At 44.5% G+C, this 27,830-nt stretch overlaps 2 protein-coding genes across 5 annotated transcripts; one reads left to right on the forward strand and one right to left on the reverse strand.

Annotated features, from left to right (window-relative positions):
* The first annotated feature begins 1,762 nt into the window (after window positions 1-1,762).
* LOC119446847 (thioredoxin domain-containing protein 17-like) lies at window positions 1,763-5,435 on the forward strand. Its single transcript, XM_037711413.2, has 4 exons — window positions 1,763-2,072; window positions 2,987-3,065; window positions 4,806-4,887; window positions 5,317-5,435. Exons 1-4 carry the CDS (start codon window positions 1,799-1,801, stop codon window positions 5,380-5,382), a joined length of 501 nt encoding a protein of 166 aa, XP_037567341.2. The 5' UTR covers window positions 1,763-1,798; the 3' UTR covers window positions 5,383-5,435.
* On the reverse strand, window positions 5,241-21,642 carry LOC119446846 (DNA replication complex GINS protein PSF2). 4 transcript variants are annotated; one of them, XM_037711412.2, is made up of 2 exons: window positions 21,004-21,642; window positions 5,241-5,497 (listed from the first exon to the last, which is right to left on the reverse strand). In XM_037711412.2, the coding sequence occupies exons 1-2, from the start codon at window positions 21,517-21,519 to the stop codon at window positions 5,453-5,455; spliced, it is 561 nt and encodes a 186-aa protein (XP_037567340.1). In that variant the 5' UTR covers window positions 21,520-21,642; the 3' UTR covers window positions 5,241-5,452. The 4 variants fall into 4 exon arrangements, with proteins under 4 accessions (XP_037567340.1, XP_049520923.1, XP_049520925.1 ...); XM_049664966.1 differs by lacking the exon at window positions 5,241-5,497 and adding an exon at window positions 5,524-5,604; XM_049664968.1 differs by lacking the exon at window positions 5,241-5,497 and adding an exon at window positions 6,617-8,645.
* Window positions 21,643-27,830: the final 6,188 nt, after the last annotated feature.

The raw sequence follows: 27,830 nt of genomic DNA on the forward strand, positions 1-27,830 counted from the left end.
TGTGACGGCTAAAGGTAGCAGAAATGCAGCTGTGATGAAAAATAGGACGCTGTGGAATTACAATAGGTACGAAGTGGTGAGAGGGATTTGGAAAGGGGTGACGGTCCCTAGTTTGACTTTCGGCAATGCGGTCCTGTGCATGAGATCAGAGGTTCGAGCAAGGTTGGAAGTTAAGCAGCGAGGGGTAGGTAGACTGGCTCTGGGAGCACACGGAAATACACCAAATCAGGGGGTACAGGGTGACATGGGATGGACGTCATTCGAGGGCAGGGAAGCCAGCAGCAAGATAGAATTTGAGGAGCGATTGAGAGAAATGGCAGAAAAGCGGTGGACAAGGAGAGTTTTCAGTTATTTGTACATGAGGAATGTTGATACAAAATGGAGGAAGCTGACCAGAAAACTGTCAAATATTTGGACTGCAGGAGGGGTGCAAACCAGGAAACAGCGGTTAAGAAAAAGGTTAAGGAAACAGAGAGGGGTCTGTGGAAAACAGGGATGCAGACGAAGTCAGCACTGGGAACATACCGAACTTTCAAGCAAGAAATTGCCAAAGAAAATATCTACGATAATTCTAGGCGAAGCTCTTTGTTGTTTGAAGCCATGACGGGAGTATTGCGGACTAAGATGTACCGAGTGAAGTACCAAGGTATAGACACGTTGTGCTGTGCGTGTGGAGAAGAAGAGGAAACGGCTGAACACCTCATACTTTTCTGTAAAGGGCTTAACCCTACAGTGCAAGGCAACGGGGCTGATTTTTTCAAAGCGTTGGGGTTTAGGGACAGTGAAGGCAAAATAGACTTTAAGCGGGTAGAAATAACCAAACAGAGGTTATCTGATTGGTGGATAAAATCAAGGCAGGGGTGAAATTTCACCCACCACAAAGTACAAAATATGTTAATAGTCATGGCTAGGTGGCGTATGCCACCGCCCGGTTTAAAGGGTTCAGCCTCATCCATCCATCCATCCATCCATCCACGCTGCGCCGCTCCGGACAGTGCCCGAACCATGGCCCGAACGGCAGCAGACGACAGGCGCGAGTCCGTGCCCCGACGTCACGCGAGCGGCGCTCGCAGCGCCCCTGTAGGTCGTTCTCGGGGCTAATACGCGACAGGAAAAATCGCAGGAAGCAAGCAGCGAGCTCCGCACGGACACGCATGACCTCCGCGACAACCGTAACCGCTGATCCCGGAGGCCCTGTGTTGCACGCGTATGTCTCCGCTTGCCAGTAAAGTCTCCGGGCTGCAGCGACAGATGACGCTGCAGTAGACCGGAGTGCTCCAGTTGTGGCTCCCGATGCTTTCATCGCAAAAAGAACCACGTTTTCGCCACAGGACGACACACTAATGCTATCTACTGCCCTATTCCAGTACAACCGTGACAGGGAAAAAAAAAAAAAAAAAAAAATCTATTTCCGCTTATTGTGCGAATCACGCTTTCTATCGAATGCCCTGAGCATGCGTTTGTGCTGCTTATTCTCGTGAGAAGCGTGCCATCATGTACCACCACAGAACACTTGTACCGCTGCGGAAGGTTGAGTTTCCCTTCTGTGCTGCAGCGCACTTTAGGAAATTTGCAAATGCATGAGCTGCACGGCAACAAGTGCTAATGTCAGCGTGGCGTTTTTCACGTTAAAGTCGCAGTCGCAACGTTAAAAGAAAGCTTGAAATGCTAGATTTACTCGGAGGAGAACAATCATATCGATCGCAAATTAGATCCATACGGCCAGGCCGTCGCGGCTTCCGACCACAGCGCCGTTATTTTTTTTTCCTCCTAGTGCGCATAAACCGGCCTCACGAACATGCGCTTGCCCCACTGGTCATTTAAGAGATTAGGGGGGCGTGCTGAGTTCTCAAGTGATTCGTTACGTCGTTCGCCCTGTGGTTCGCCGGCTTCGTTCCGTACGCACAAAGACATGGTGAAAAAAATTGTGACAAGGTCTTTCGAGGAGTTCCAAGATGCAGTCAAATCGCTGAAAACCAAAGACGCTAAAGATAATCAAGATTTGGTGCTGTGCTTCTTCGCTGGCTCAGAGGATGCAAAGGGCAATAGCTGGTGCCCCGACTGCGTTGCAGGTATTCACGAATTTCAACCTTGCACTGGCCGCATTGTGTGTGCGGTAGATTGTCGGACTTTTTCGCGTGTTCTGTAACGCTCTGGGTTGATCAATTTCAGTCAAATTTCTATATTTAGAACAAAAATTCATATTCTATTAACTGATCACGCCGTTGCAAATTTCACCTAAAACTGTCGAATTAAAAAAATTCATGCGGAATATTTACTAGCGCTTAACGAAAAAAAAAAAAAAAAAACACGGCCATTCTGTTTTTAACATAGCAGACATTCGATTTATTACAGACCTGTAAAAACTAATAAATGCATATGAACTGCCCAATAATTGACGCTTAGGACTGGAGTTGAAAACTTGCAGTTTCAATTTTAAACATTTAAGCGATTTTACTTAAGGCGGCGGTCCCACTCCGGCGGCACGAGCCCCCCGTTTTCAGTACTTTTGGAGCAACCGTGGCGGCTCTTCTACTTAAGATATGAAGTTGTCGTATAAGCCATAAAAAGCCTAATTCTTGTAGATTCAAACTATATATAATATAAATAAATTTATTGGTGTGATTTAGAAATAAATGTTCAAGAACAAGCATGAGATACATGGTTTTTGCGAACTGTGTCTCAGTTGTGACCATATTTAGAAGAAACTACCGCACTTACTGCATTGCGGCTTGCTCTGTAGCTTTAGGACATATTTATCTAGTTCCTAGACGTAGCAAATTAATTTTTAATTTTTACTTTTTGGATAATTTGCTCTTGAAAATTGCCAAATATTGCAATCTTCTGTTGTAAACAGCCAGGCAACTACATGCTCAAGGAAGCTACATTTTGGATAAAGTAGAGTTCAAAGAATTTACATTTAGGACGCAAAATTTCATTGATTCGAATCAGTTAAATAAGCACTTATTCTTTTTATCTCCCACAGCAAAACCCATTCTGGAAGCAGCGCTCAAAAAGGCCCCTGAGGAAACGACACTGATCATGTGCTACATTGAGAGAGCAATGTGAGTTGCAGAGTTACATTCTACATTACTGCCAATTGCTGTGAGCAGGACAATCGGTGTTTAGTGTGGTACAATTATACACTGTGAAACTGCCCCAGGCAAGGCAGACATAAAGAGCTGTGCATCCCAGACTTCTTTCGCGAAAGCTGCATATACATTTTAGATACTGCATTGTTCATTATGTTTGTGGGAATTCATTAGATTTCCAAGCACTGTCACCACGCTCACTATTTAGACACTGCTGTACTTCATCACAAGTGCAGTGGTTGGGCAAGTTGGTTCCCCTTGATAAACACAGACAGAGAGACATGGGGACACATGTAGTGTTGGCTTTCAACTGATTTATTGATGTAAACTTGCTAAAACATAGATGCACATGCTCACTGCATTCACATTTAATGTGCTCAAAAATTCAAGTGCTTTTTCTGATGGCACAATGTTCACAAAGCCCAGCTATCAGTTCCACTTCACTAACCTTTCTCCAGACAACAACAGTTATGTAAAAAAAAATGATCGACTGCCACACACTCTATAATGAAGGTCAAGAAAGCCTCCATTGTCAACGTAGCTCTCTTTCAGCCCCGACAGAAGAGATAGTACATAGCTAGACTTGTAAAACGTGTCGAAACCATCAGGCAGGCTATAAAAAAAAAATAATAATACTTTTTTTTAACATGAAACGTGAATATGGTGAGCATGCACGGCTACATTTATCATGTGCTACATATTTTGAAGGCAAGATGCCGCATTGAGTCAAAAAACACCATTATGCTTCGATTGAACATTACAGGTTAATTATGTAAATGAACATTTCTGTGCCGAGAATACGATTTTGCTAGGTAAAGCTGTACAGGTGATGCAAGGGAACTGGAAGTTTGATGGGTGGATGCTGGGAAGAGTCAGAAATGTCAAAATTCGAGTCCTGCACTTCTAATGATGGCCCACCTTGCTATAATGAATTTGTAAGGCACTTCAATAAAATATTCCTTACTTTTATATTTCCTCATACTTACTGTATTCTTATAATCTCTTCAGTTTAATCACAACACCTACACATGTGACCAGTATATGAGTGACCTTATAGAACTATGGCCTAATTAACATTACTGTATTGACTAAAAGCAAGCATACATAATTAGCCTATGGGCAATAACTAGCAAATATGTTGTCAGGATTGAACAAATGCTTGCAGGATACAAAGATAGCTGGCAGACTTTTTACAAAATTGGTTATTCTATGGTTTGGCATACATACACAATTGTCATACAACTGAGGCGAGATAACAATGTGCATGAATAATTTTCTGATATCTTCAATCTTTGCATTTTAATTTTTCTTTATTTGCTGCTGATACTATGCGAGATGTTTGCAGAAAGTGTGTCTCCTCACATCTAATTGAAGTTTTCTTCTTTTCAGTATTTTTCAAATAATTAGTGTGCCAGCTGTACTTACTATAAATGGACCCCCTCCTAGTCTTTGGCTAGGGGGCCATTTTGTTGTTGATACTGTGCAACATGTTTGCAGAAAGTATATCTCCTCACATCTAAATAAATAATTTTTTTTTTTGGTTGCCTCTCAATTAAATATTACCAGTGTCACCTGTGGTCATGGGGCCAGGTCATGGTCATGTGGTGGCCCCCATAGTAGTCATGGGGCCAGAAAGACTGTGCATACCTTGTCATTGTGCCTGATAAACGGTGCATTATTCCAATGGTGGGACATATGCTTTTTTGCACACAGCTGGAAAGACATGAGGAACCCATTCAGAACTGACAAAGAACTCGAGTTGAAATGCGTTCCAACACTGATCCGATGGGGTACAGTGAGTATGAAATTTCATATTCAGCTTTGTTCTAAATGAGCGCAAAGAAACTATCAATCACAGCCATGGTGTAAGTGACATGTGTGAATAGCCATCTGTGCTAAGCATTCTAATTGAAACTGTCATAAAAGGAAACCTTGTGTGAAGGACGATGTATTCGTTGGCGTAATACAACTTGTTAGTTTGTGCTTACAGTAGTGGGGTAATGAAAAAGAAAACAGAGAAACGCCGACCAAAAATGGAAAGGTTTAAAATCTTAAAAGACGTCTTGGCTTCCATACGGAAGCCTTGTTCACAAAAAGTGGAAGTGGGGTGTAAGTGGGAGAGGTCTACATTGACAATGAAATGGATGGTGATATTGCTCATTTAATTTGATTATCACAATGTGTCAAGACAGGGATAACCTTGCTTCGTTTCCTATTTTTACAGGCTCGGAGGTTAGATGACATACAGTGCCAGGAAAAGGACATGGTTGAGATGCTCCTTGAAGAATAAGCATTTCAGCAATGCTTACACATGCAAAAATAAAGCTTGACTTGTCTCAAACACTCTTGCATGATGGTACCTAGAATGTCTGGCTTTGTGATGATGGTGCTCCATCACTTGGTCCCTGTAAAAAATAACCATAGAATTACTGAAAGCTCACAGTCTACGGCAGGGGTCTTAAAACTTTTTGGCCAGAGGGCCAGATCGGTGACCACTGCTGGTGCCCAGGGCCTGGCAATCAAAAATAAATTAATATTAGCAAAAATAAATTCGTAACTATACATAACATTACTGGGCTTTTATTCCAATTAATCAACATGCTTTTTTTTCAAATAATTTTAATTGTATGTGCACAACATTCAGAAGATTATTTCAAGATGAGAATTTTCCTTTTACCATATTGATTTGGAATATTAAACATTCGTGGTGATACACAAGCTTGTTCATATTTCGAGGGAGCACGTACCTAGTGTTTTCATTTTATCTACACGTGAAGCCGACATGACGTTGTGGTGGTCTGGGAAATGCTATCATTCTTTACATTGTGTGTCATTACTGCGACCCAACTATTTCCATAAATTTGTGTTGACTTTAATATTCTTTTTAGTATAGCAACTTACGCCACTTGGTTGTATAGCATTGTCGGAAATAAAATAGCGCAATATGCATGAGGTTGGAAAAAAAATGTCACAGTTTCGCCCTAAGGGCGAAGCAATGAATGCGATAGCAACACAGCAATGTCATACGAAGTAAGGTGAGCGGCTTTGGTAGCAACAACACGCAGAACTGTTGTCGACGCCATCGGCGTTTTGCCCGCGTTAGCTCAAAATGCGTGCGGCGTTGGTGACTGTTGCTGGAGCCTCTGATATAAATAGGCACTTGGTGCCGCAGCTAAACGTCGCCTCCCTTCCCTCCCCCTCCCCCACGGCCTCTCGCGCGTCCGAAGAAGGCGCGTTTGCTCTACATATATGGTGATTGTAAAGGAGAAAAGAGACGCCTACTTCTGCAGCCCTTAAGCGAGCACGGCGCAGAACGCGCGTTTGTTCTCCGCCGTGCGTTCACTCCCCGTGAAAGACGCGCCCCTCGCGCCCTTTCACTCGCACATACAGCGTTCGGCGCGCGGCGACGATTTCATCTCCAAATGACGTCATACGGAACCTCACGGCGACGGCGACGACGACGCCGACGGCGACGGCAGAAATCTGCTTTTGAGTGTCCATATAATTGCTATCGCAATAAAAAATTTAACATAATTGCAACTGCTTTCATTTTTTGACTAAGAATGAAGGTGGTTGCTGACTACAACCTACAGCATGTAAGACTATCAGAATGGCACCAATCATAATAAATACAAATTGCTGTATATTATTACAGAAGTAGCTGATTAATAAACATCAAAGCTGATAATCACTTCAACAAATACATGTGGAGTAGAATTATCACCAGAAGTTTAAGATAAAAGAAAATATTCACATATTTATATTAGTATATTCACATATTTACAATATTAACATATATATACCCACGAGAAAGCATACACAATAGCAAAATGCCACACAGTGCGCTAAGCAAAATGTAGTATGGTTGAATGCATGGAACATGCGTCCCATTGCCAAGACGTACGACAGGGACTAACTATGTGGTGGACCTGATGCTCTGACTTTTTATTGCAGTGAAATATGGTGGTAAGCCTGATGGAGGCAATAATAAGTAGAGAACTGAGGTTTTCATCAGATAAGTTAGCCCTGTCTCTCGACTTACCATTTTTCATTCTGGAGAGTTTGCTTACGAAGATAGGTAGTGTAAAAAAATTGACGTGCACCAGTGGGCTAATTGCTTCAAATTTGGGAACTGCTCAAAGCCTAGTAAAATATAGAAATTCAATTTTTTTCTTAGTACAAGCACACAGCTGAAGGGAACATGGCAGTGTATCCACATCATAGCTAAATAAATTTTAGAACTTTCCTGCTTCCTGGCATCAAGGCCAGAGAAATGCCCGCAAAGTTGCCTGCGCAGATTGGTGAGAATTCGTCAGAAATAGGGAAATAAATGCTTAGTATGCGCCCTAATCTGCGAACAGCAGTAGAAATACTTCCACTTTCAATTTTGCATCTGGTTTACACCTGTAGTTTTGCCCTGAAGCCTACACGTTCATGTGCAGGTCATGAATAAGGTGCGACTCTCCTTGTAGCTTCACATTAGGTTATTCATGTGGTTGGTTAAGCCGATGCAAAAGGCCACTTTCCAATCACTCGTTAATGAACAGTACTACTGGCTTGGGGCGATCTTTCTGCGCAAGGAACTCATATTTTATTTTTAAAGTTAAAGAAACGAGAAAAGATGTTTCCGCAGATTAGCCGTCCAACTGCCACCTATTGCATCAGGTCTGGGAACTTTGATTCAGTCTCCTTCAAAAATTCACAGAACTGGGGGTGATTCAATTTATGTGACAGCTGAAAGAAAAAGGACATGTCCACGGATTTCCCACAGAGAACCTGCTGGTGAATCATGCAGTGCAAGAACATAGGCTTTGATAACCTGACAACTTGAGCAGCTTTTATTATTAGCCCTACAAATCTTTTTAGCACCGGACATGCCTTTCCCCCATCAATTGCGAAAGATTACAGTTTGCCCCACTACAAGCTCTGGGACAAGGTGTCGTCCACTGTACGTTTTGTATTGTGAACTAAAGAAAGTAACTTTATACTATCTCCAGCTATTTACATGCTGTAGTTTCATGGGCAAAAAGCTGGCGAGAGCTCTCTGGGCCCGTGCATCATGATGATATGTGGTATTTTGTGGCGCAAGGTGTGGCTAAAGAGCGCCATGACTGATGATGGGATGTAGCATGTAACAGTTTTACGCCTCTACGATAGCGATTTATATTAGGCCACTTTACAGCCATGTTGTCGTGAAAGCTTGGGCGCCTCTACTGACTGGCTAAGCGGAGCATCAAGCGGTCTTCGCATGATGGTCGCGTAAGGCTCTTGATTCGTCGGTGCTGGCTCGGACGACATGGCATTGTGACGTGATTATGTAACTGCAGTGAAGCTGGCTCCCAGAAAGAAGCGGAATAGCACAATTTTTTTTAGGGAAAGCCTCTTTCTCAGGCAGTGGCTTTGCAGGGGAAAGTGGCCAGCCTCTGGGCTGGCTGTCATTGGATGGACCGCCACCTGCCACGGGCCAGTCAAAAGGCCCACGCTTGCCGGATCCGGCCTGCGGATTGTACTGTCGAGACCCCTGGTCTACGGTATTTTGGTATCTTAAGAATGCTGGAGTGGCGAAGAAAAACAGTAGGCAGTGGCTAGATACTGGAAATGTGTATGTGATGATTAGTCTGCTGCTCGCCTAACTGATGCTCAGAATGTCAGTAGAGCAATGGTATTTGAGTGCCTGCCTTGGGTGCAGAGTGTTTGTATTTTCACACGTCTTAAAGATCTTAGGGTGTCAATATTGATCAGGAGCTACAGTGATTAGTAGTTATTATGTATAAACAGCTGTTTCTCTAAAATAGGCCAGCCAAGAGTGCAGCTTTTGAAAGATGAACAATCATTGCTGCAACTGTGTCGTTAACCACATACCCAAACTCTTTGCCACAGACTGCTGGTGAGTATTGAGATCAATGAGTATTGTCCACGTCGCACCTCTCAGAGTAATGGAAACAAATTTCGAAGGCTCGGCTTTAGCATACTGCCCACAGCGGTTACAGACACCAGAAGAAATGTCACAGCCTCTATGTTTAGGGTGTCACCTATAAACCAAGAAACCTATAAACCTATAAACCAACCTACAAACCAAAACCAATATTTTGAAGCATTATCAGTAGATCACTAAAGATTAAACAATAATATCTTTATATTTAATAATAAATGAGTAGCTGGGGCACCAGTGGTTGCAACCCATGGCTCATCTTGTAGCAGTGGTAAAGATCTTTCGCAAATCACGGCCAATAGACAGCCATTTAAACTTCAATGAAACAGTTGGCAGTGTGCAAACCACTGCAGAATTCAGTGCAATTACCATTGAGCTCGGCACTGGATATGATTAGGGGTGAGGAATGCAGAAGCCACATGATCTGGTGCGAAGACACCTGCCAAATGATTCTACAAAGACCACCTTTGGATGCAGCCTGAAACATATACCTGGCAACTTTTAGGATTTTGTGGTAAAATGCCTGATTTACTACGCTCCTTCACGATTGTAGTACTGATGCACATATTTTAGAATTTTTCATGTGGGTATAGTTACGGCCAAAACCAACTTTGAAAAAGGTAGTCACTGAGTGTTTTTTATGGCCCAATTTTTCGGATCCATCCATTACAAGGACACATAGCTGATAGAACCAATTATGGGGTGCTATTCTTTTATATACAGAGTGCTTCAGCGAACACTTTCAAAAATTCTTAAAGGTTACCTGTGGCAGATAGCCCATTTCTAGTTAATGAGCTGGTCTACTCGAAGAGGCAGACATTACTTGCACAAAAAATTGAAATGCATTCTAATGAGCAAACATTAACTAATTAAGTTTTTAACTAATTACCTGATGGCCCATATTGCAATTTACAAATTGTAGCCGTGGAGTTTGCAAGACGGATCCACTTAAAATTAATTCTCAGGATAACACCAGTTTCGAGATATTAATTCCCTAACTTTGCGGAGAAATGCATTGGCGTTCCAGTGAGGTTCTTAACAAAATGCCGCTTTATGCATTGAAGCACAAAATTAACTGGAAATGATTCAATAAGCTAAGCATATGACAACAAAAAATAAAATGCATAAAAATCCATACTTAAAGTACACAACATGTGAAAAACAGGATGCGAAAAAGAAAAACAGGACCAATATGGTGCATACGGAACATAAGTTATTTATTTAGTAGATGTGGTAGCTGCATGCACAATCTTTGATCACCATAGTGGGTTCTGCAAGGTTCTGCAATGGTGAACTTCCCACATTTCGTGACATCGACTGTCACATGTTATGTGCCAAACAGGTAACAGTCGCAAGCATCCTTAGTTCCATTTCGTAGCACCTAATAAGTGTTAGGAAGGAAAACCAACTCTCTGAAGAGTGGCTCTGAATGGCTTTCGTATATTCACGAACAGCCTTTTTTGTATTATGTGTAATTTTTTAATGTTGGAAACAGTTGTAGTACCCCATACTAGGTAGCAGTAACTTAAAACTGACATAGATAGGGAGTTATAAACAAGAATCTTCGCATTTGCTGGGACTGAATAATGTAGTTTAGAAAGTATACCGGCAACTTGAGATAATTTAGTTGCTGTAGCTTCTACGTGAGGATCACATGACATGTGCTCTTCGAAAAGAACAATTACCATATTTTCCGGGCTATAAGTCGCACCTTTGTGTAAGACACACCCCCCTCAAACTGGCAGCTTTTTCAGAAAAAAACATAAGTCGCACCGGTGTATAAGGCGCACCTCTTCGTTCGGTAAGCGATTTTTTTAAAAAATTGCGACGTTTCTTTCCGTGAACGCGGGTCACGCGCAAGCGTAAGGGTACCATATATTTCCGCTAAAGGCGCATTTCTGCTGTCGTGGTTGTCGCGATGTTCCATATAAAGTCCAAGGGCGATAACATCATCCCCGCGCGCCATACGCTGTATGTGCGAGTGAAAGCGTCGGACGGTGAGCCGAATCACGCACAAGGGAGGAAAGCGGCAAGGCAGCGGTGGCGGTTTGTACGCTGGTAGCAACTGCGTAGTTTGCACAGCGATCTGCAGATGCGACGAATTCGGGGTCGGCTCACTCGTGGTCGACCTGCCGCCGCTTGCATTGCTGCTCCGCCCTCCTCGCACGGCGCTCGGGAACTCGATCTCGAGAAGAACACAGCTCCTCGATAGTGCACACAGAACACGCAGTCAACCAGCGCACTTTGCGTGGCCATAACATCGAATCCTTTTTTGACGGCAGTTTTCCCGGAAAAAAACCCAACAAAACGTACATAAGACTAACCGACGAAAAATTTAGAAAAAAAAAAACGCGTCTTATACACCGGAAAGTACGGTAAGCACTTAGCTGTAGGTACGTACTAGTGCAACATACAAATTTTCAAACTTCTGTACAACGTTCTTATTAATTTTACGATTCTCGGGTTTAAAAATAACAGATTTTGTCTTGGTAGTACAAGAGAATTTGCAGTAGACCAGCCTGATAATTTCACAAGTACTTCACTTGCTTTATGAAGTGCATCACTTGGGTTTCTCGCTGTAATTAATATAGTGCTGTCATCAGCATAGACAACAAACTTGAAGATTAATCAATGTTAACGCAGTCATTAATATATATATAAGCGATACAATAGAGGTCCCAGGATGCTTCCTTGTGGCATTCCTGATGTTAAAACTCTTTAAATCAGGCGAATAGTTGTTTACAATCACTTTCTACTGGCAGTGATGAAGGTAAGATGGAATGAATTCTAAAAATACACCACGGAAGCCATAGTGGCTGAGATTTTCGGTTAAAGTGAAATGGTTAATAAGGTGGCATGCTTTGGAGTGATCAACGAAGATACCCAATGCACACAGATTGCGTTCAAAGGCGTCCAGTATTATTTCCTTTTGTGTCAAAAGAGCATGCTCTGTCGAAAGACCTTTCTGAAAACCAAGCTGCGAAGGTGTTGTTATGTTATGCTTATTAAGAAGAGGAGTCATATGAACATGAATGAATTTTTCTAAACCTTTCGAAAATACTGGCAAGATGGATATAGGTCTGTAATGGGAAAGCACTTTCTTATCTCTACCTTTGCGTAGAGCTACGACCTTAGCAATCTGTAACGTTTTTGAAAGAACTTCTTGAGCTAGGACAGCATTAAAGACATACTCTAGTACAGGGGCAATTATGACAAGGACATATTTAATGGGACGGATTCGAAATCCATCAACGTCGCAGCAGTTACTGTATTTTATGGATCCAAATAGACTAATTATTTCGTCTACAGACGTCAGAACCAGGAAAGCACTTTCCTTCTGCCTGTGATTCAGGTATTGTGTGCACTTTGGATCATGCGCCCGATTTGTTAGGGACATGAAATAATTATCATAAGTATTTGCCCCCTGAAATTTTACTGCCGTCTCTGTTAATGTATTTGCCTAGTTTCTGCGGCGCCCAAGGAATTTATTCAGTCGCTTCCACACTAGGTCTGATTTTTTTCATTACCTCGTAGTTAAAAAGGTTGTTTAAATATTTTCGTTTTTCGCTCTGTCTTTGTACTTTAACATTTTTAAGAGATTCCACGCTCTTTGTAGTTATGAAGACCTTGAATTTTTCTTGCGTATCTCTTTCATGCAGTCCTTCGTTATCCATGGTTTTTGCTATTGAGGTAGGGTTTTAGAGTTTTGTATAAAAAACATTTATCATAGACAGATTTAAACATAAAAAAAAAACAATCATAAGCTAGTTCAGGATCTTCAATGCAATAAACATTCAACCAATGAATTGTTGACAGTTCCCTACGGCAAGCTTTAAGGCTATATTCATTAATATCCCTTACGAATATATCAATACTGTCTTCATTCATAGTTGTGCATGTATTATTATTGGCAATCAGAAATGTGGGCAGGTGATCAATGATATGTGCGCTTGCTACACCTGGCAAGAGACCTGAATCATCAAGGTTTGTGACAAAGAGGTCTATCAAAGTAGATGAGTTATTAAAAATTCTTGTGGATACATTTGTTATGTCTGAGAAACCATTTACTTTGAGGGTTATACTCTATTTCCTTTCTCGCGCGGAAACTTTTAGTAGGTCAATATCCAGGTCGCCTACCAGAAGTAATTTGAAGCCATTATCGGTAACCGAACTTAAGTAATTGTGAAATAAAGACATAAAACATGAAATACTTCCTGCCGGGGGCCAATGAAGAAAACCACAAACAATATCACTGCATTGTACACTCAATAATTCATAATCATCTGCATTACAAGTATAAGGTTCTATGAGATGGCAAGTTAGCTTATTCTTCACCAATAGCAACACGCCGGCAGTTTCTTACTCTGGGACCTCCTGATACTGTATATAATATGTAAGCCCGTTTCTTTTTTTTTTTTTTTTGTACATGCAATAAACAATAAACGGTTTAAGAAGTAGGATGTGTAACCTGGGGGCCTGAGGACATCAGAATCATCCCTATACCACGTTTCTGTCACTATGAAAACATCAGGCTCAATACCAAATTCAGCTATCAGAGCAAGAATATTATCTTCCTTATTTCGTGTAGACTGCGCATTGGGGTGAATGAAAGTCAACTTTTCTAAACTGTCAGCATGCAGTACGCGAACTTCACTTGGCATGAGATAAGCACCATCCATCGTGCCTTCAGCAATAGTGACGTAGGCAGTAGACCCGTCAGAGAAAATTCTCACTTAATCTTCTCCAGATCACTGACATGAACTATGCGCAGCGCACGTGAGGATTCTGTCTGCTTTACAAAAACCTTTCCATCCTTCGTCCATGCAAAGCGCCAGTTCTTTTCCCTTTTCATTGCGATGGTTAGACTGAGCAATTTTTTAAGTTCTGGGCATAAATGTTCATTGATGAACACGAGAGAAGAACGAGCTAAGCCAATGTCTTTGCTAGACATGCGTGCTTTCTTTACCTTGCTCCAAGACTTCATCTAGCTTTGCGAAGTGTACAAACTGAACGATAATGTTCGATTGAAATTTTTTTTCCATTGGCACTCTGTGACAAGCCTCTCCATCACTCTTTGTTCTGGCTCATTTATAGCCAATTTTGTCCAGAATTTTGGGCAGAAACTTAGAAAGTCATCCACTTGGAATGAATTCTGAGGATGACGCTCATTTTTAGATACCCATTCCAAAGGTTGCGATGAAATAATGTAGTGGTGGTCGAGTAATTTTTTACCTTAAATGCATAAAGTTCTGTTAAAGAAGCAAGTGGAACAGTGCATTTTTACCACATGCTTGACAGTGCTTCTCTACAAAATGGTGCTAGTTTCAAAATTCGTTCCAAGGGGATGGGCCTTGTGATATCACTGGCTTCAATAGTGCAATAGGTGCACTAAAGTAATTAGTTGAAAAGTTGATTAGTACAATGATGTTAATTATTCAATTAAGCACGTTGATTTCCAGTGTAAGTAATGTCCACCTCTTTGATTAATGCTGCTAAATAAGTCGATTTCTGCTAGATGCCAAAGACAATTTAAAAAAATTATGTTAATGTTAAGCACGCAGTATAACGGCAACTAAATCTTTGACAGCCGTTACGCGAATATTTCATTAATAAACTTCACAAGCATTTCAGCTTGTCTGCGGTGCAGATAATTTTTGCTGTGACTACATGAAGCAGAGTGGCTGTTTACAGCATCCATACAGAACAGTCTGTGAATATTTAATAAACAGTTCGCATACTGTTGCAGGCCATTCCCGCATCTTGAAGAAGGTGCTCAGCAGGATGACGAAGACGACGATCGGAAAAGCACGTTCTTGGTGGTTGTTATTCTGCCATCTTGGCTGTGGTTTCTCTGTGTATATATTATTGCGATAGCAATTATATGGACACTCCAAGCACATTCCTACTGTTGCCGTCGTCGTCGCCGCGCACTGTATGCTGTAGTGTGAGGAGAGCAAACGCGACGTCTCCCGTCGTGCGAAAGGCCATGGGGAGGGGAGGCAACGTTTAGCTGTGGCACCAAATGCGTATCTTGCGACCGGGCGCAAGGGGAACTGTCGACTCAATCTCCCATGCAAAAGGAGGAAAGCGGGAAGGCAGCGCAGAAGGCAGGGGGCGCGGCTTCTACTCTGCCAGCAACTGCATACTTGTCTTTGCGCGGCTCCGGGCTGTCGCGTGCACCGTATCTTGAAAGCGATCTCCACATGGCTCGTACCTTTGTAGGCGCTGTGCTTTCGCCGCTCAGTTTCCGTTGAAGTGATAGACCACACGAACCTTCGGTCGCTGCTCCTGCCGCGCTTGCTCACGCTAGCGTTTTGACAGTGCTTGTCTGCGGTCATCGAGTGTGATCTATTCATGTTTGCTTGTGCGCACTGACACCATGCTTGTTAATTCAGTTAGTAAGCGAATGAGTCCAAGTTTATACAGCCAATAAAACTACTATCCTTACTCCGTATACTGTACTAGTAAATTTGCTATCACAATTGATGCTTCACCTTTCGGGAGAAACTGCGACTTTTTTGCAAATACAATTTTGCCTACTCTTATTTATGTCAAATTCTTGGTGGAGGTACAGGGTATGAACTCGTTATGAAGAGCACCGCAGCGGCCGTCGTTTGGATTTTTCCACAATGGCAGAAGCGGCCTCTTGCTCAATGGCGGCAACATCAACAGTTGTCCTTGCGCAGCAAGGAAATTCAGGCTAGTTTTCCGGAACCGACGACATCGATAGTGAAGGCTGGTTGGCCATCTACGGGCATGTTAAGTAGAAACAACCGATGGGACGATACGGTCATGCTGGTGAGTTATATTTTACTTACAAGGAACAGCAAAGGGCTGGTCCAAGAACCACGAAGCAGAAATCGGAAGTTGGGATTCTTGCAAGCAAAAGGTGTGTGATCTGTTTGGGAAGGCCATTGGTCATGTGGCCACAGCGAAGGCGGCGCTGGCATCATGTGCCCAAACATATACGGAGTCCTACCTTTCTCATATACAGGTCGTGCTGGCCCTTTGTCACAAAGTAGAAGACATGACGGATATAGGCAAGGTGGGACGTTTTAAAAGGGGTAGGGATAGCACATGATGCATTCAATTTGCTCATTTGCAAGGACTGCAACAATGTCGACTGCATCATAAGGGAGTGATGCAGGAGTGATGCCGAAAGCCAACGCATCGCCCATCAGTTAGTGCAATTGCCCAACATGACAGCAACATCGTCGTGTGAACACGTACCTACACCACAGGTGCCACTAACTGCGGAGCACGTGACAAAGATTATCCAGCGCGAAATGGAGTCTATGTATCCTGCTTCCAAGTGCTCCTGTGCCTTTGAGTTTACGTCCCCGATGATACCACTTGTCCAAGCCATCGCTCGTTAGGAGCTCGTCAGGAGTCCAGTGTTGGCCTGGACTCTGTGTGTGCCGTCGCTTCCTCACGCCCAGCTGACAGACTCCAAGTTTCCTATGCTCAAGGCCCGAGGCCCCTGCTATGTTGTTGCAATCCGACCGAATGGAGGACTGCCGATGACCAGCTTATTTGCTTTAGCTGTCATCGTATAGGTCAAGCCGCCCGCTATTGCAGCAACCATTGGTCATGGCCTCCTCATGCGCCCTATGCCCATAACCGTCGCCCTGAGAGCAATCCTGACCATTTCAAACCTCACTTCGCACAATCGCATGCCACCAGCAATGATGCTCCCACCATCAATGTCATATCGACGCTCATTATCTCCGCGTGGACACCAGTCTCATTTTCCGCTCTCTCATCGTCCGTCATCTCGCTCGCCCCAATTCTGCCGCCCGTCGCCGATTAGACGTCTGCCTCCAGAAAACTAGATGATGCAGCGCCCGGAGGTGACGTTGCATTGACGACCTGTCCACAAAATCTTCTGACCACACTGCCGATTAGACGTAACCTAATAGATGTTGAAGTGGACAGTGTACTCATCGCTGCTCTCGTTAACACGGGCGCACAGATATCTGTGATGTGTTCAGAGCTTCATCATCGCCTGAAGAAGGTCCTCACACAGCCCACGCTATCAACCATCCATGTCGGTGATGATGGAACACTTCCTCTCCTTGGGATGTGATCAGTATGCACAAGTGTCGCCGACTGCTCCACGACTGTGCTACTTGCTGTGCTCCCATGAACTCAGCCTCGGCATGGACTTTCTATTAGCCCATTCCGCCGTGTTTGATAGTGTGCTACAGCTCAATGTACCTCTTCACTCTGACACTCCGCCCACACGTCAATCGCATTTGTGCACTGTCAATCACGCTCGACTGCCACCTCAAGCCGTTATTTATGTTATACCTGTGCACACAGGCACATTTGGAAGGCCTTCCAGTCGACGGCCTTTGAAACGCCACAACTCTATCGACTCAAAGGAGTTGTCGTGCTGCTACACGGCACTTTTGAAAGGCCGTTGAGTGGTTCAGCCGTTTCTCGCAAAATTGTGTGGTGCTGCGGATCTTTATTTTCATTTTCATGTCACCAAAAGTTAAAGAACATTAAAACCACTTAAAAGCAGTATAATTTCTTTTATGTTTGTTTATACGGCGAAATGTCGGCGATATGATGGCAGCGGGCAGCACATGGAGTAGAGGGAGAGTGTACTAGACAACATGGAGGAAGGAATGAACACAAGCATGTCGCTGTTGTCGAGAATATGTGCAGTTCGCACATATCAAGTGGCAAAAATACTTTATTGAATAATTAATAACACTCATATATAGTATATTTAGAGCATTTTGGTTTGATCTGTTCTTTCTAACCATGAGTACGAGCACACTGTGAACGAGAGGGCATGTTCGCGCTGTTTCCGCTTCCGTTGCTCAAAGGCCATCGAGATTTCATAGAGTTGTAGGGTGCTCCGTTGACTTGATAGACTATTGACTTGGCGGCCTTCGAAACCGCCCGTGTAGCAGCTTGAACTTGACCTTTGAGTAAAAAAAGGATTAATTTGAGCTAAGGGTTACTTAGGTGAAAAATTACTGTTATCAGAACACATTTGACTTCCAATACATCTAAATGCATATGGTAGGCATTGCCAAATCCTGACTGGGAGCTTACCACTGTCGTTGAAAAGAAAAGTGTACAATCATTGCATTCTACTGGTGCTAACATATGGGGCAGAAACTTGGAGGTTAACAAAGAAGCTCGAGAACAAGTTAAGGACCGCACAAAAAGCGATGGAACGAAAAATGTTAGGCCTAACGTTAAGAGACAGGAAGAGAGCGGTGTGGATCAGAGAACAAACGGTGATAGCCGATATTCTAGTTGACATTAAGCGCAAGAAATGGAGCTGGGCAGGCCATGTAATGCGTAGGATGGATAAACGGTGGACCATTAGAGTTACAGAATGGATACCAAGAGAAGGGAAGCGCAGTCAAGGACGGCAGAAAACTAGGTAGGGTGATGAAGTTAGGAAATTTGCAGGCGCAAGTTGGAATCAGCTAGTGCAAGACAGGGGTAATTGGAGATCACAGCGAGAGGCCTTCGTCCTGCAGTGGATATAAATATAGGCTGATGATGATGATGACATCTAAATGTGCTGAGATAATGCAGGCAAAAAATAAGAAATATGCAGAGCCCACGCACTGTGGGAATTGATGTAAGCGAAGCTTTCTATGCCGTCCGCATTGATTAACGATAATTAACGGTGATGTTGACTGTGAATGTGTAATTTCTTGAGTGTTTAGTAGTGGTGAGTTGATGTTAAACGTTACTACGTGTGTACCACTGTTGTTTGTCTGCGTAGTACACAGGGAGACATGTTTGCTTGAGGCATTGTTGTGCACCATTGTCCATAATTTCTGAGAGGGTTGAGCATTATCATTGCCTCACATGGCACACATCGCATCGTGGCAGAAGTGCTTAACTTTAATTAACGTTAAAATTTAATTGTTCATGCCAAAACCACAATCAGATTATGAGGCACGCCATAGTGGCGGTTTCCAGATTAATTTTGACACCCTGGTTAGAGTACTAGATTGGGGGAGTGGGTCCAACACAGGCTCCCAGTTGAGGCTTTTTTATTGAAAAGTTGGTGGCACCACCGTCGCTTTCTCTCGAATGAGCGGTCGCGCGCACCGGCTGGACGCTTGTCGCCTCGGAGACCCTACCGCAGCTGCATGGAGCTTTGGCAGGTGGATACTCATTGGCGGCAACACTGATATTATTTCCCACTGATCTAATGTAAATAAAACGAAAAAAGAGCGGCGGAAAAAATGCAAACGACGCAACGACGACGGTGCGTCGAGCAGACGACAGCAACTCAGCCCGTGAGCTCGCCTCAGCCAATCAGCGCTACTGAAACAGCTGGAGCCAACGTTTATTGGGCAGAGATTCAGAATAAGGCGATGGCAGCGCCGCCACAATTTCAATGTTTTTTGCTTCACCCTCGGTGCTTGCCGAGGAGTCCGCTGGACCCACTCCCCCATTCTAGTACACTCTACCCTGGTGTTCTTTAACGTGCAGCTTAAGCTAGGTGCATTAGCGTTTTTGTATTTCATCCCCATCGAAATGCGGCTGCCACGGTCGTGACTGACAGCGCGACCTCAAGCAATGCCATAGCCATCAAGCTACTGCGGCCCGCACAGAAGTGTTGATTTGACGTGCGACCACCTTCGTAGAGTGGCCTAGAACCTTACGGTGTTTTAATGCAGCTTTGCATCTGCACGCCCTGCATCAGTTGTCCGCTTGTCAAATTTTCATGGTGTTTATTTTTCAGAAACAGAAGCGTACCGTACCTTCAGTATGCCTGCAACCGCTGTTTCCTTGCCTTATCACGTTATCCTTTCCCTCTCTCGCTGTATGGGAGCTGCGACAATGGCAAGGCTGTTATTTACTCGTTTCGCGACTGCACCGGTTCTGCCCATTCTCTGCCTCCTCTCTACAGTTCTATCTCCATCACCTCTGGACTGGCACATTAGTAGAAAGGTAAGAGGTGCAGTTTCTGCAATGCTTTTGAGGGGGGTCACAGATAATTACAGCTATCAAGAGGCTAATTGGCGACACCCAGGGAGCTACAGAAGGCATTGGGCACAGGCCACGCAATGGAAAAGTCCAAACGAGTTTCTCGCATCGACTTTTCTCTCGGCCACGCTCCGGCCATGTATATACATGCTCTGAACTACTCCCCGGCACGGCATGCAACAGCAGCAGCAACGCAAAAGTCGAAAGAAGAGGCAAAGAAAGCTTCGCTTTAATATAAAAGCTCAACACATGCATTTACTTCGCACAAGCTCTTTCTTTTTCTCATCACTTGCTCCACGCTGTCAATGTAACGATGCAGGGCTAGGTGTGCCTTTGGGGTGTTGGAAAGGTGAAAATAAATGTTCCGAGTTTGATCCGGATCGCAGGGTGTACACGTCTTTTGACACAAGTACTTGTGGCATACTGTCGCCATAAAATTTACGTGCCCAGTCCGGCGCGTGCCCAAAGTCATGGTGCAGCGAAATGGAGGAGGACTGTTTGCTGTTGTATCCCCGGAAGTTATAAATTTTTTGCTGTAGGTGGCGTCAGCGGCTGGCGCCCTCGCGTAGCGTTGTGGTTGTCTATTGCCTTTGGAACAAATCAACCTATAAGCCATGGCGATCTCTCGAGGCCACTGGTTACCCACCAATGTGGTCTCACAATATGGGCATAGGTGGTGCGTGCTTCTGGGAGGACAATGCTCTCGCTTCATCCTACACTAGTGCCCCATTCGGTGAATTTGTACCGATGCACCAGCCAATTAGGTAAACTCATTCCCGTCACATCGCGGCAGAGGGCAGGTGCGGTCTTGTGGGTGCACGGAGTGAATCTCGGGCTAGGTGCCGTACATGAAAAACGCCTTCTGCAATCCATCATATGTGCCCTGCGTTCGAGTGTCAACCTCAAGGTCTGTCTTTATGCCAAGTAGAACAGCTAGCAACTGTTATTGCGTGCTGTTTTCGTTGGATCTAGTTTACGAGTACTGTTAAGCTCTGCAAACTTTACCTGGCGCAGCTTGTTCAGGTGATTGAGAGCACCGCAGAAGAGGCGGCGGACGGTGACGATCTCCATCAGGGTCAGGTGATCGACCCGAGCGTGCACCTCGTCACTCTTGACGAAAGCGTCCACCGAGCTGCGCAGCTTGGCCTGTCGGATGTCCCAGATGTCCTTCACCAGCGTCCGCACTTCGCTGGCGTCAGGAATGTCAGCGGCGGCGACATCGAACAGCATCTGCGTCACCTCCAAATAGTGTTCGCACGGCATTTCGGTGAAGACCGTCGAGTCCATCTCGTCCTGCTTCTTATCCTCGAGAAACTCCTTGCAAAGCCAGGCCGGCGGCAAAATTCGACACTGCTGTCTCTGCTTTAAGTTTAGGGCCATCCAAAGGGGAACGCTGAGCGGAGTGCCCGCTGCGAATGGACCGACGTCACCGGTGATTAGGTAGAGTTTCTCCGCACTGAATGTGGGAATAATGCTAACCAGTGTTTTCTCCGCGAGGAACTCGGCGTCGGCACACTCCATGGCTTAGCTCAGTGGGCTCGAGATGAACACGGTGGTTAAACTAGCCGCGTAAACGCCAGAACTTGTAGGTTCGCTCGTATATGCAAAGCACGACCACTTAGCACGACCTACTGAACTCCAGACCTGCACAAATCTCCCTGCTCCAGCACGCCTGGTCTAGTTCACCCCTTTTGTCGCTAGAGATAGAACGTACGAGCAGAGTGGCGCTAGTTATAACCTGTTCGCTGTCGTCTGCTTCTGCGATCTGTTCCAGCGCTCGTGCCGCTATTTCGGCAGCCCCAGATCGTTTACATTGTTTGTAAATGCATAAATTCACGAAAATAAAAAAGAAAACAAAATTTACGAATGATTGCTTCTCATTTCAATCACGATGTACAGTAGGAAGAGCGGTGCAAGAAAGGAAAACAACGAGTACGTACAGCCGGCAGACGATAACATTTCCTTCCGTTGCCTTCGCAGTAGAGGAAAAAAAATCTGATTACCAGAAGATTCATAGGATAAAATATAGTACAATGGAGTAATAAAGAAATACAATAATAAAGAACTTGATATATTGATATGAACAAGGACATTTAAAGGAATCACAGAGACGATATGTATACGCAGACCACACACCATAGAGTTTCTCAGTTTTATAGTGTGAAACTCTATGCCACACACAAACTGCGTGAATCTGCAGACACTGCAGAAGTAACAGAAGGCATGTAACTTCATGCAGCTTGCTTGAGTTAATTACAGATGGGATAACGTAAACGATCACATTCTGGTATATTGCTGTGTGCCATCATATAAATCAGAACAAAGCAAGGACTCTAGCATCAGTTTTCACAGTTTCATAAAAGCTTTGGGATGCATATTTGACGGGCCGCACAAACACGCAAACAATCACTCCATCAGTGAGTTTTTTTTTTTTTTTTTTTTTTTTTTTTTTTTTTTTTTTTTTTCGTGGAGCGGCGCGAAATTTCCGCATAATAGCAAACCTAGAAAGAATTCGTGTACTATTTTACGCGTTATTACATACCACTACAATGAGTACACTTAAACAATTTTGACATACTAGCTGTTGTCTTCGTAAGAAATTGTCACATATGCTAGCAGCCCGCTACAGAAGAGCAGGCGCACACATTCGAACGCCGCCCAGCCACTCGCCGAGTAGCAGACGGATGGATGGATGGATGGATGGATGGATGGATGAGGCTGAACCCTTTAAATCGGGCGGTGGCATACGCCACCTAGCCATGACCATTAACATAATTTGTACTTTGTGGTGGGTGAAATTTCACCCCTGCCTTGATTTTATCCACCAATCAGATAACCTCTGCTTGGTCATTTCTACCCGCTTAAAGTCTATTTTGCCTTCACTGTCCCTAAACCCCAAGGCTTTGAAAAAATCAGCCCCGTTGCCTTGCACTGTAGGGTTAAGCCCCTTACAGAAAAGTATGAGGTGTTCAGCCGTTTCCTCTTCTTCTCCACACGCACAGCACAACGTGTCTATACCTTGGTACTTGACTCGGTACATCTTAGTCCGCAATACTCCCGTCCTGGCTTCAAACAACAAAGAGCTTCCCCTAGAATTATCGTAGATATTTTCTTTGGCAATTTCTTGCTTGAAAGTTCGGTATGTGCCCAGTGCTGATTTCGTCTGCATCCCTGTTTTCCACAGACCCCTCTCTGTTTCCTTAACCTTTTTCTTAACCGCTGTTTCCTGGTTTGCACCCCTCCTGCAGTTCAAATATTTGATTGACAGTTTTCTGGTCAGCTTCCTCCATTTTGTATCAACATTCCTCATGTACAAATAACTGAAAACTCTCCTTGCCCACCGCTTTTCTGCCATCTCTCTCAATCGCTCCTCAAATTCTATCTTGCTGCTGGCTTCCCTGCCCTCGAATGACGTCCATCCCACGTCACCCTGTACCCCCTGATTTGGTGTATTTCCGTGTGCTCCCAGTGCCAGTCTCCTACCCCTCGCTGCTTAACTTCCAACCTTGCTCGAACCTCTGATCTCATGCACAGGACCGCATTGCCGAAAGTCAAACTAGGGACCATCACCCCTTTCCAAATCCCTCTCACCACTTCGTACCTATTGTAATTCCACAGTGCCCTATTTTTCATCACAGCTGCATTTCTGCTACCTTTAGCCGTCACATATTTTTCATGTTCCGTTAGGTACTCAGCCCCATTGTTTATCCACACTCCAAGATATTTGTACTTATCCACCACCTCCAGCGTAACCTCCTGTATCCTATGCTCGCTGCCCTGATTATCATTAAAAGTCATGACTGCCGATTTTTCTTTACTAAACTTCAAACCTAAGCTATCTCCCTCTTTACCACAGATGTTCATTAATCTCTGCAAGTCTTCCTTGCTGTCAGCCATAAGTACAATGTCATCTGCATACATCAGTCCTGGTAATGACTGTTTAATCCATTCTCCCTGCTTGAAATAGGAAAGGTTGAAGCCAAGTCCGCTCCTCTCTAATTTTTTCTCTAATCCTTGTAAATACAGCATGAACAACAGAGGTGACAGAGGGCACCCCTGCCTAAGCCCCTGCTGTATCTCTATAGGCCCAGATACCTTGTTTTCCCATTTTATAAGCACCCTGTTACTTTTATAGATATCTTTTAAAAGATTTCTTACTCCATCTTCCACCTCTAGAGTGCCCAGTATGTCCCACAAATCCTTTTGGATTACACTGTCATAGGCTCCCTTGATATCCAGAAAGGCAAGCCATAGGGGCCTGTGTTCCTTTTCTGCTATTTCAATACACTGTGTCAATGAGAACAGATTATCTTCTAACCTTCTTTGTTTTCGGAACCCATTTTGTAGTTCCCCCAGCACCTCCTCGCTCTCCACCCATGCCTGCAGTCTGTCCTTTATAATCTGCATCACCACCCTGTAAACCACTGACGTCACTGTTATGGGACGGTAGTTGTTTATGTCGGCTTTGTCCCCCTTTCCCTTATATATCATGCTCATCCTGCTCAGTCTCCACCCGTCGGGGGCTTTACCGTCCATTATCATTTTGCTCACTGCCTCTCTTAATGCTTTCTTAGATTTTGGGCCCAATGTCTTTATCAACATAATTGGGATGCCATCAGGACCGGTCGACGTACTACTAGGAACCCTTTTCTCTGCCCTTTCCCACTCGCTTTTTGCAAGTGGAGCCACTGCACAAACAAGTCTATCCTCACCTGATTGAGCACATGCTATGTTTCGTTCTTTAAATTTTTCTGTCATCATTGTTCTTATATGTTCCATTGCCTCATCTCCCTCTAGTCGAACACCTTGAGCTGTAACTATAAACCTCTGCTCTAGGCTAGTCTTATTACTCAAGGAGTTAAGATGTTTCCAAAATTTCTTCGCTGCTTTTCTATCCTTTTTGTTTACTTCTGACAACCATTGGCTCCCCTTTCTTCTGATCTTCTCATTGATCAAATTGGATGCTTCCCTTCTACAGTTTAAGAAGTTGTTCCATTTTCTGCCTACATCAGCTTCTGGTTCACCCCTCTGCTTTGAATATCTGTGTTCCCTGGATGCTTCCTGGCGTTTCTCTATGGCCTTCTTAACCTCCTCATCCCACCAGCTCTTGGGTTTACGTCTTCTGTTCCCTTTTGTCCTGACTCGTACCTTAGTAAGCTCTAGCTCAAATAGTCCTGTTAAATTTGCATATGTCCATTCTGTTTTTGTATCCTCTGAAATTACTTCCTCAATTTGCTGGGTTGCTATTTCAAGCTGCTTTTCCGAGTAAAATATCCCACCTGGTTGTTCATCTTGCCTCCTACCTACTTTCATTTCCCTTCTAAAACTCACCTTAATACGTTTGTGATCACTACCTAGACTTCTGGAGCCATATTCATCTATGTTCATTACATTTAGCCTATCGTGCATCCTATGTGACATTAGTCATACCTGCCAACCTCAATGACTTTCAAATTCGTAAACTCGCGACCGGGGGGGGGGGGGGGGGGGGGGGGCGTCCACGGGAATTCTCCCGAGGAGTACGACTTCAAACACACTTGGAAGTACTGATAGTATATAGTACTGACGAGGCTTCGAGCACGCCATCACACTTCGCAGCCTCTACGGCTACAAAACACCGGAGTGCCGGAGTCGCACTGCGCCCGATGCAGTAGCACGTCGCACAAAAAAGCGAGGCCCACAAAACAGGTCATACAGTAAAAGTTCGTTAATTCGGATTTCACGGGACCGAAACAAATGTCCGAATTAACCGAATGTCGAATTATCGAGGGTATCAAGAAAACAATAAACAAATGCTTACTACGTCAACACGCTCTTATTTGCAGTATGAATCAGCAAATTCTGTTTCTATTTTGCATAAACGCAATGCGGAAGCTGCAATTCTCGTCATCTCGCGACTGATTAGAGCTCGCAGCGGCGAAGGTTTCGCGACTTCCTTCACATTGCGGCCGCGGCGCGCGTCTTCATCTGAGACGGGCTTTTCACTAGCGCGCGCACATCCCGTTTATTTTTTCGCCAATGTCGCCGGGTCTCCGCCCATCGCGATGTAGACGGTGCGCCTCTTCCTCTTCACAACCGCAATCTCTCTCTCTTCATCCTCGACAGCTTTACACTGAGTAAAAACGAAACTATTGCTTACCGCAACCGCTGTCAACGTGATCATGCACGGCGACCTTCCGGTTCTGAAGGCGCGCGGCCGACGCACGCATAGTCAAACCGAAACTACCGTTTGCTGCAACTGCGGACGAAACCGCTGTCGATATCGACGCGATCATGCATGGCGACTACCGAGTTATGAAGGCACGCGGCCGACGTGCGTACCGAGTCAAAACGAAACTACTGTTTGCCACAACCGCAGCGGACGGAATCGCGGCAGCTATCAAGACGATCATGGTTGGTAACTACGCAGTCATGAAGGCACGCGGCCAACACGGTGCTATGTGCGGCGGTAAACGCAAGCTAGGCACGAAGCCTTCCGGCGTTGTTGTCATTCCAGTACTCCGTCGCTTCGTTTCGGTGGACGCTAACGTTGTTTTGGCGCGGTCCATTCATGTTTCGGAGGGTGGCGTGGCTTAAGACGTCAGACTCTGGAGTTTTGCAAGACGCGTAGCGCCACCTGTCGGTGCGAAGAGGTAATAATTGAGTAGTGCAAAGTCCGACTCCCTTGCTAAGTTGCCTAAGCAGCTAGCGAGTGCGAAACAACGATTTAACTTAATTTTGGTTCATATTGCGAATGTTTTGCGCATTTAACAGCCAGAATGAGAGCTATGAATTTCTCCGCTAGTCGGACGTGCCGCCGAACTGCCGTAAAGTTCTTGTTGGCTCACTCCTTCTATGGCGATGGCGAGCACGACGGCAACCGCGACAGCTCCGCGCGCTACGAAGAAACGCCGCAATCGACGTTACTGTTGCGTTGTAAATTGCCATGAACGTGAAGGACTGAATAACAACGTTCAGTTTTACCGATTTCCATCGCGGTCGTATGAAGGAGAAAGGAGAGAGCGCTGGATACGGGCCGTTCGCGTGTTGGGTAAGCGAATTACTCGCATTCTCCACAACACAGCCGCTCACATGAGAAAGTGTGATAATGTTGTTCTGCTGTACTTGTGTTGCGTAGCCCTGACGGGGGACTATGGCAACCAAGCGAAAACTGAGGAATCTGCAGCCGCCTCTTCGTTGGCAACAGAATAAACAGAGTTGTGAACCATCCTGCGTATGTGCCATCGATGTTTCTACCTGTTTACACACGTCCGCCTCCACTTTACTCAGCAAGTGGAACGGAGAGATGTGGCAGGTCAGTTTAACGAAACATTTTGGTTCCTTTATGAATTCAAAATCATGTTCTAGGGCATTGTGGTATCGCGAGCTTATTTCTAGTTTCGGTTTTTCGATACAACGAGCACGTTTCGCAATGCACTGAGCCATCTTGACAGCGTTTTTTTTTTTTTTTTTTTTTTTTTTTTGTAATCTGAGCATTAAAGTTGCTGTGGGAGCACTGGATGAGTAATTGCGAAGTAACGCACGTGTTTAGAAAAAAAATGTCGCGTTTATTTACATTCATTTGTGCGCGTGTGTTGTTTTAAGCGTCTGCTGGTTTGTTTTGCCTTCGGTTGTAACCCGCGAAAGCGGACACGCACGTATCTCCATTTGCAGTAAATACAAACGGAAGACAACCGTGAAGAAAACATTCGAAGATGCGCGATAACACGCTCGAACGCCCAGGAAGCGAGAGCTGAATCGAGAACGCAACTGAAAAGGCGAAGGTTCGCCCCTGATAAAGCGAGCTTTGTACCACTGACCGTAAGCTACAAAGCTAACTGACTTAATCATAT

The sequence above is a fragment of the Dermacentor silvarum genome, chromosome 3 (genome assembly GCF_013339745.2).
Source record: "Dermacentor silvarum isolate Dsil-2018 chromosome 3, BIME_Dsil_1.4, whole genome shotgun sequence".
Taxonomy (NCBI): Eukaryota; Metazoa; Arthropoda; class Arachnida; order Ixodida; family Ixodidae; genus Dermacentor; species Dermacentor silvarum.